This window comes from Rhinatrema bivittatum, chromosome 1 (genome assembly GCF_901001135.1).
Source record: "Rhinatrema bivittatum chromosome 1, aRhiBiv1.1, whole genome shotgun sequence".
Lineage (NCBI taxonomy): Eukaryota > Metazoa > Chordata > Amphibia > Gymnophiona > Rhinatrematidae > Rhinatrema > Rhinatrema bivittatum.
The window spans coordinates 308,630,757-308,640,603 of record NC_042615.1 but is presented as its reverse complement, the minus strand read 5'-3'; the positions used below and the strand labels follow the sequence as shown (position 1 = coordinate 308,640,603).

Below are 9,847 nucleotides of genomic sequence, written 5' to 3'. Positions count from 1 at the left end.
GCCAACATCTCAGAATCAAATTACAAAGGCAAGGCTTTAGGCTGTAGTGAATTACTTGGGCACTTATACAATTGTTAAAAAATATCAATGGACTGTTGGTTATTTCCTGTCATTGTCTTTCACTGAGGATGAAGCAGTAATAACCCAGAACTGATATACAAAGGGAAAAAAGTGAAAAAATTACACATTGTGGCACATGACAGAACAGAACAAAATGACTAAACCTGTATGACACTAACAGTTCTCATGCATTTCGAGTTTCACATGTAACCACAAACTTATTTTAATTTCACAAGGTTTGCTAAACATGCTAACCATCTATATGTGCACTACAAGCGTCTGTTAAAAATGTTTTTAAGAATCTTCTCCCCCTTTAGATTTTTCAAAGCTTTTTTTTTTTTGATTACAAAATTTCAAAGGCATTAAGCATTTTTTTTTAGAGAATATAAAGTAGGCCAGTATACATACATTTCCAGTATAAGTCAGACCACTAAGCGCAATACAGTCCCATATAGGCCTATACAGCCATTTTTGTATTAAAAAACATGCATATGCAGATTTTTTATTTTTACAGAATATAGAAGCCTTTTTCACTGCACTTAATATGGTGTCTTCTTCACTATACTTAAAAATGCACCACTCATAAATATTTAAAGTCAGCAAGCCACAATCAAGACTTGATTTACTCTTTCCCCCCCCAAAAAAAAATCCCTATTATAACAGCAAAAAAAAAAAATATAATTGTTATCATTATTCCAGTTTCTTTAAGCTTAAAGGAAATAAAATGCTATTCACTTTCAAATGAGTAAGCTGAATGTTACATAGAAAGAAGGGCATTCAAGCACACTAAAGAAACCTGAGGTAAGCATAGTCTATACAAAATTAAATGTTCCTTTTTTTGGCATTTTTTAAACGAATCTGTGACATTCCTGTTTTCCTTGTTTTTTTTTTTTAATTTGTCATGGTTTTTTTTCTTGTTTTTATTTTTATTTTTTTAAGACTGCCTAATTCATTTTGGAGCGGTTGTCTGACAAGAGTAGCAAAACATTATCAATAAATAGTCCTTATTTAGTTTGTACATCATCATGTTAAAAAGGTTTGGATGTCTGTGGTTTTTAGTGCTGCAACTGTAAACGTACAATAGAGTTAGTAAGAAATCAGACACAAGTTTTATGTCCAGTAACATAATTAAAGGCCTTTTAAGTAACGCATCTAGAAGTTCCCAATGCAGTAGGAAAACATGTTCATTCCCCTAACTCTCCAATACAAACCAGCGCTATAGGTCTCTTTTTTTTTTGTTTGTTTGTTTGTTTTTCTTTTTTTTTTTTTTTTTACAAGCATTTAAAGGCATATCCAAATGAGGGGTGTTTATCCCTCATAAAAAATAGTTTACTACCTCTTTTTTTTTATGATATTGTAAACTCAATCCAACACCTGGCCCCCAGAGCAAGCAGCTATCATCAGAGGCAAGAACATCCAACTGCTGAAGTGCAGCAATCCCATCATGCCCTGCAGCTAATTAAAAGAAAGACAGGAAGTGGTCACTGAATATTGCTGCTGTTGCTGCCATTGCTGTCGGTGCCATTCGTCTCTGAGGAGATGGCCTTGTTGATGGAGTTAAGGTTGGCATCGGAAGGCACGGCATCCCGGCGTGGCGGCATCCTCTCGTTGATTCGATCTAAGCCTTTGGCTTCTTCGAAGCTAGTGATCTTATGCTGTGGTGAAAATCCTTTGATAGCTAAATAAGAAAAAAAAATGTAAGGAAAAGTCACAACAAAAAAGTAAGTTTGTCTTCTGCTCATTAATTTACCAGTTAATGGATAATTCCCTCTTTAACGAACTCCAGGATGAAGTTTATTTGAAATACCTTTTTTTTTTTTTTTTTTTTAAAGTAGACAGTGCACTTGGAGAAGCTTAATTTTCAAGAGCTTATCTCTTACAAACAATGTCTGCCAAGCAAACCAAATTCTAGTATCTATTGAGCTCAACTCTGAATATTATGAAACCGACAAGAGAATATAATTTAAATTGAAGGCAGCTCAGGGTACACCAGAAAATATATACCGGTAGTTTAGTATAGCAGTACCCCACTGCCTAACTTGTGGCAATGTGACAATAGAAGCGATTACTATATTAGGATTACCAATTTCTCTGGTATCGACTAAAACTGAAACCAAAATTAACAATGCGCTGCCCAAAGCTGGCACTTTTAGTACCATGGAGCTTTTTCCTTCGAGTCCACATACAAATCCATGTTTCTCAACTATGGTTCTAATAGACAAGCAGGAAGGTGAATCATAACTCAGCCCCTTCTAAGGCCTGCTAAAATTTTAAATGAAAAAAATAGTTCATAATCATGAGTAAAGACTGCAGAAGGGCAGTTTCTTAAATATCTGTATAACATATCGTCTGTGAATAAAACTGGTAAACAAAAACTACTTTATTTCCTTTTTAAAGTTTAGGCCTTCCGTTCCCTGTTTCCACCACCTCCCCCCTTAAACTTCCTTCACTGTCTCTGTCTGCTTATCTGCACGCACACCCCTCAAGTCTGCACGTAATTTCAACCTACCTACACACGTTCCCTTCCCCCAAGTATGCATTACACAGTATTATGAAGCAGAAGGTTTATGAGATTTCTCTGGCTGTTATAAAATGGCAGCCATTCAAAATCGCCTTTCACCCGTCCACTGCACAGTTCCACTCTCAACTTACACGGGCCCACACTGCTGTCAGCAGGTACCAATTGTTGACAGTTATTGCTGCTGCAATGAGCTGAAGCACTTGAAGATTCAGAAAAGGTTTATTTGTGCGGCCTACAGAATGTTGTCCGGTAACACATTTTTCAGAAACCATTGGGGTAATTTAATTGTGCACTTTTCTCTTGCGGTAATTTAATAAATATTCTGTGTTCCAAATGCTAGCTTTGTTGTTAGGCTTTTGGTTTTTTGTTTGTTTTTTTTTTTTTTAAATCTCAGAGTGGCATACTGCAGCAACTTTGTGTTAGTTATCAGGAAGTCTGTCAACAGGTTGGTATAGGGAGGGAGAGGCAGGTGGGAAGAGAACAGAAGAGAGTAAATTGATCAAAATGCAGGAACAGTTATGGAATCAAAGCGCTCGGTGTGAAACAGATCCTGCAAGAAAGAAAACATCTATTTCCTGATAGTCCTTCCAGATGCTGGTGGGACTCCCCTTTTCTATATGAAGCCTCTTAGAAAACACCACCGCATCAAAACAGGAGTTCACGTTCAGTTATGGAGCCGAGAAAGCAGGCCGGTTGCTGAGCCTCCTCCAATCACTCCTGTGCTGATGAGCAGTGCCTTTTTTTCGTACTTGAAATGAGCTCTGCTGGACACTTATACAGACACTCCATACTTAAATCAAAATTTAAGATACATTTATTTTTAAAAATTATACATTTCAGCATAAACTTGAAAAGCACAGAGATGATCAGTTGAGGGAGGGTGGCGGGGATAGGAAAGGGAGTGAGAATGAAAAGAAAAAAAAAAAAAAAAAGACTGAAGGCCAATGCAAAGCTTCTGGAATCGTCTTTCATTTGTTACATCACAATAACCAACACCCACCATTTACGTATAAAAACCTCAAGTGCGTTTAATATCCCCCTCCCCGCAATGTTTACTCAAACCCTGATAAAACAAGTTCAGTGATGGCAGTGTTAAGCTGATATTCTGGCCTTCTGTTCTGGCAAAAACCAAAACCTAACTTTAAAAATGTTTTTTAAATTTTAATGGCTTTTTTTAAAAAGGTACCATTTTAAGAGTGGCAGTAAATTACACAGTAATTGCTGAAGCTAACCAACCACTGGCAAACACCATACACAGTGTTTAATTTGATGAATATGTTTTTCTGGCACGTGGCTCACTTTTTTTTTTTTTTTTACTTTTATTAGCAGACAAAATTTCCTAGCATTGAGATTGTGTATTGCTGCTGTTGCTGGTCAGACGAGTATTAGCAATTTACATCAATAGTATACTACACACAACACAGGCACAGAAATCACAGAAAACAGCCAAACTGTCAACAAGAATGCACACTGCTGATTAGAATTTGCAGAGGAATAGATGATTCCAACATAAATAGCAGCTCTTTCACTGCTATTTAGAAAGCAGTTGTATTTTCTCTCACGTACATGTTCTAGAATTGGCTTATTACATTAAATCAATCATAACCAAATTAGTGTCTTAAGCAAGCAGTACATTTTGTACCAAAGGCTGTATAAATTCCTTGTTTAATTTGTTTTGTAAGAACAAAATACAACTGAAAAAAACCTTTGTTTTAAAGGGGAACTGAAAATCTATGTAAAACAAAAAATACTTTTTTTTTTATTATCCCCTTCTTTTATATGGAAGCAGATTTTGAGATTTTCCCATACTTCTTAATTTGCTGATGACTTTGTAATGATTAACTTAAAAGGATCAATGAAAGCACCTGTATTTGCAAAATAAGGCAGGTTTTCTGTGGTGGCGAGTCATTTCATCTTTGGGCCAAATTAGGTATCGCGGGAACAGAGGTTAATGGAATGTACTTAATGCAGTCATTAACCAGTAATGCTGGTTAAAGTTAACCAGTAATGCTGGTTAGTGATTCTTCATTTTTTAAAGAGTCATGTCAAGGTGATGAACTGTAACAGAGGATTTCCAAAAACAATAATCCTTAAGGATCTATGGGGCTTATGCACTAAAGCTCACACAAAAACGTTTAGTAAGTACCTGCTAAAAGTTTAAGAGGTAGATTTTAAAAGCCCAGTGTGCACATCAACTGGGGGATCCACGCGCCAACCAATTATTAAAAGCTGCCCAGATGAGCGGGCATCTCCCACTGCGCACACATCACACTTGATTTCAGAAAGAAGAGTGGTCTGGGTGGGGTATGGACGTTCTTGGGCATGGCCAAGTGATATGCTTGTAAATACTTATGCGCCCGGGCGCGTGCTCAAGTCCAGAGCCGTGTAAGTTTATTTCTGCTATGGAGGAGGTATAACTTTAAAAAAAGTAAAACTAACTAGCCATTTCTAACAGTTTAAAGGGTCTAGAGTAGCTAGGAAGAGTGCAGGCTATTAAACCGGGGAGGGGGGTACAATCTAGCTATTAACTGGGCAAACTGGTGGAAGAACTGGTAAAGCTGGCAATGGCATGGACATGCGCCTGTTATAAAATGACATGAGTTACGCGGTAAAATCGGGATTTATGCGTCTAGGTGTGTGCCCATTTAAAATTGGGTGTACACGTGCATGCATGTTATAAAATCGCCGTGTCGCTGGGTGTGTGCAGATGCATACACGTCAGTATGTGCCCACGTGTCTGTTTGAAAGTAACCGTCTTAGGGGTGAATTTTAAAAGCCTAGTGTGTGCCAAAAGCAGGAGCTACGCAAGTATGTCTGGCCGGCATGCGCTGAGCGGATTTTAAAAGCCGTCCGTGTCCACTCATATCTCCTGGTATGCGCACAAGTGAGAGAGCTCATAAAGGGGCGGGGCCTGGGGGTGGTCTGGATGGGGAAAGGGCAGGCCATGGGCCATCCAGGACCATAACATGGAATGTGCATGTATTTATGTGCAAAAGCACGCACTGGGGTCCCCTGAACGTAACCACTACTGCTATGGAAGGCATCTAAGTAATAAAATAGAAACATCTAGGCTAGTCAGCAGGATTTTAAGGCTTGGGACTATTGGGGAAAGGGACACTATTAAACTAGGGGAGTTTAGAAGCCCTACCCCATAACTAGGTGAACTGGGAAGAAACTGGGAAAACTCCCTATGGAATCGGCACATATCCCTTATAAAGTCAGAGGCAGTGCACCCGCGCGGCTTACGAGTCAGAGGCAGTGCACCCACGCGGCTGTTTCAAAGCTACAGTCCCTGCATGTGTAAGCTAAAAACTGACTTAGCATGTGATTCATTAAGCTAAATAGATACACCGTGTGCACACACTAAGAAGTGCATGGGCCTTTTAGCAGGTGCCTAAGCTGCATCTCAAAGTTCCCAGTCCCTCATGCTAACTGGTCTGAAGGAGAAGGGCCAGTCAGCACAAGAGATGACATTCCCCCACAAACCCCTGATGCAATGCAGATCCTCCCCCACAAACCCCTGATGCAATGCAGATCCTCCCCCACAAACCCCTGATGAAGCCTGCAAGCCTTCCCACAAACCTTGGATGCAGTGTACGCCTCTCACCCCTAAACCCCTGATGCAACCGGGATCCTTTTCCCACAAATTCTGATTCAGCCTTGGCCCCTCCACTACCATTAAAAAAAAACAAACCTCCTGATGCAGCGCAAGCCTGCAGCTAAAATAGAGCAAATTCTTCCAAAGCTTCCTTCCCCTCCAGAATATTTTCTTCCTATCATACCAGCGGGCTCCCATCTTTACTGGCAGGAAGGATGTGAGAGCCCTCCTGCAAACTGCTGCATGCCCTGAATGCGCCCGCCTAGCTGCATTACATGTACCCAGGATTGCTCACATTCACCCTCACCTGCATATCATTTTGGTCATTTGAATGCGTGCGCAGGCTATTTCTAGTGTACCCGTGACAATAGGACGTGCATGGGCTCAGCGTAAGCTTTAGTGCATAGGCTCCAAAATATCTGTAAGCCGGGAAGATTTTTTTTTTTCCTTTACCAAAACCTTCTTGAAGTATTTAAAGGTTGCAAAAGGATTCAAGCTCATAGCACATAATAAACTGCTTCTCCAACCCTCCCCCCTTCTGGTTTTTTTTTTTTTTGGGGGGGAGGGGGGATAATAGACAATTGTTCTTATTTTAGATCAGAACACAGTACAAACGCAAATCAAGAACATTTCCCCTTTAAAGCAAGCATACTTTGGTTAATACCGAGCCACACTAGTTAGCCCAACACCCACACATTCTGTACAAGCTACAGCAAAATGAATACACCCAACAGAGCCCTTATCTGTTGCAGCAACAACAGAAAGAGAGCTGCCCAATTTACCTTCATCAGCCTCAATAGCCTCAACAGTAGCTGAAGAGAAGAGAAGGGGTTGCAAAATGGATGAGAAAAATGAGCAGAGGATTTTAACTCTCAGAACAAGTCAGCGAGCAGCAAAGGAGCTAATATACTTGTGTTACTGTAAGTGCTGGATTCTGGCACATAAGACAACACAAAGGCTACGGAAAGAACAGATTATAAGGACACTTTGCAGACTGGATTGGGCCATGTAATACAGCAGGATTTTTTTTTTTTTTGGTAACTGAAGGAATTATAAATACCACAGTTTCATTTTAGACGCAAAAAAAACTTCCCCCTAAAAAAAAACAACAGTTCTCCTATTTTTGTGATGTTTCTTTTGACACACGGGTTGAACTGTAAAGCAAGTGCATTTTTTTCTGTAAAAAAAATGGATTTCTTTTATGCAAGCTTCTTAAGTCAGCCTTCAGACCCGGGCTCCCAGCACCACTTGCTCCTGGTAGATGACTAGATGTGATGCAGCAAAATGAAAAAAAAAAACAAAACAAAAGAATTCCACTTTTGGCGCACCAAATATTTCTGGGGTCCATATTCAGTCGCTAAACGTATCCGGATATTTTAAAGTTGGGCGGATCGGTGTCTCTGGCTAACTTTAGACCAGCTCTACAGTGCGGCTAGAGTTAGCCAGTTAGGTTAAATAACTAGGTAACCTTGAATATTAGAGTTATCTGGTTAACCTAACTGGCTAACTCCACTCCTCCCAGAAATGCCTATTTGCCATCCCCGGCTACCCCCAACCTAACTGGCTATATTCTGGCCGCAAAACTCTTTATCCGACTAGAATATAGCCCGTTACGATTTTAAAAATAGCAGCTTAGCCATTTAGATGGATAACCTTTTAGTTATCCATCTAATTAGCTTGTGAATATCTACCCCTGTCTGTTTATGGTTTTCCGGGCTTCTGAGCAAACCTACAAAACTTGTTCTTTACCTAGAGCTCGCCTACTTGCCAACCAAAACATTCATATTCTTATCGCACTTGCCTCCCAAGCCTTTAGCGTATTTGGGAGTTGTTCTAGGCCACTGAATGATCCATTCTGGTACCATTATAAGAGGAAGCAATTTTTAAGGCTTATACTAGCACTTCTTTTTCCCATAAAACAGCTGTTTAACATATATATATATGTGTGGAGTGTACTGAATGCTTGTGTCTGTTTCTCACTTTTTGATAGAAGAGTGTCCCTTTGCCTGGGTGTGCCACATATATGCTAGTAAACCTCATATTACCGGCCAATTTGTTGTTTTTTTTTCATCAGTTACCACAAAAAGGTTATGTTAATTTACACTGCCGGTCCATAAGATTCTATGACAAGAATCCTAGCCTAAAAATCCAATCTGAATGCGCACAGTGCAATACAAGATTTAAAAGCTGAAGTCATTGCCCAAATCAACATTGCTAAAAAAGTATAACCAGACAGGGCATTGGCTGGTGATGTCCGGTACACTTTAGACAACATGTAAGCACGCATAGCGTTTAGCAGCATTTGTATTTGATAGTCTGAATTAAGAGAATGTTTCTATTCTTATGGTCATGAAGACTCGACCAGATATTTGCTAAGACGACAAATCAGTATATGCATCTGTATTAATGAAAATATGGCTGATTTATTTAGGTGGGTATAACACAATTCATTAGAAATACACAACTGAAAGTTTCACAGGATGCCACGTTGGGCATATATTTTAAAATCTTAATTTTAAAATGTTTTTGACCTGGCAATTTCCTCTCTTTCCTTTGGGTTTCCAGTTGGGAACTGGCACCATGAGCCTTCATTCACTACCTAAAGACTTCTTCCAGTAGTTTAATTCTCCTCCCAACTCACGTCTATTTGATTTTTGCAGTGACAGCCCTTACACAGGGTCACGCACCAGGGCTCTTTGCAGAAACCTGCAATCATGGGCTCTAAATCCAGCCACTGGATGCACTTATGTGATAAAAGCAAGAGTAGATCAATTCACAAATGTGCAAGGATCCACAGTAATTTTGGTCTGGTTCTCATTACTCTATTTAATGAGTAATATGGGGGAGGGGGGTGACATTTCCCCATCTGCACAATTCAGTATGTCACTTTCCATGAAAACCGTATGCTCGAAGGTATAAAATAAAGATGGAGTGGTTCTTTCCTGGAATGAAACGCTACGAGTTCTTCAAACCAATGCCAAGGAATTTGACTCTTCCCGACACTTGTGATCAGCATCCAAACTCTCATAACATGGCGTTTAAACCTTCACTGTGCTTTGTGTTCACCATCTAAATCACTGAAAATCTATACCATAAATATACTTTCATAAATGAAAAAAGAAAATAAGGAGAAGCTTTGATTCTTTTTGTAGAAAAAAAAATGCCATTGCTCTAAAGTGAGAAGAATTATGGTACAGATATGTAAAGCTAAGGTACATCAAAAAAAATAAATCCAAATTGCTAGGGAAATATCCCAACCACACACCAAAAACATTTCTCAATAATTTGTGCAATCTCACAAACTATGGGAGTCATTTACCAGACGGATCGCATGCGATAAGGGACGTTTCACACGCGAAAAGTCCCTTATCGCGTGCGATACCAAGATGGGGGCGGAGTTGGCCCCAGAAGAGGAGGAGTTGGGGCGTCACCGCCCAATAGCTACACCTTCTATGGTGGTGCTATTGGGTGCAAAACCGGCAGCGATCGCACCGCAGTGGTGCGATCGCTGCCGGCTAGCGTAGGACCGCCCCCCGTTTTGGCCCCCCGCCCCTCATTACCTAAAGTATCGCAGGCCTGCGATACTTTAGAAAATGAGGCCCTATATTTGACTTCTTCAGATAGGGATAATCATGCGTGGAAAAACTCTGAAAATATTCTATCATAGC

At 39.9% G+C, this 9,847-nt stretch overlaps 1 protein-coding gene across 5 annotated transcripts in view; it reads right to left on the bottom strand.

Annotated features, from left to right (window-relative positions):
* Window positions 1-361: 361 nt before the first annotated feature.
* Window positions 362-9,847, bottom strand: part of PPP3CA (protein phosphatase 3 catalytic subunit alpha) — a 728,982-nt gene continuing 719,496 nt past the window's right edge. For 3 of the 5 annotated variants that reach the window (XM_029597060.1, XM_029597061.1, XM_029597063.1), the window contains 2 exons: window positions 6,962-6,991; window positions 362-1,738 (listed from right to left, as the gene is read on the bottom strand). In XM_029597060.1, the coding sequence (XP_029452920.1) occupies window positions 1,542-1,738; window positions 6,962-6,991 (227 nt within the window). In that variant the 3' untranslated portion in view covers window positions 362-1,541. The remainder of the gene's footprint in view (window positions 1,739-6,961; window positions 6,992-9,847) is intronic. The other 2 variants (XM_029597062.1, XM_029597064.1) reach the window with 1 other exon arrangement.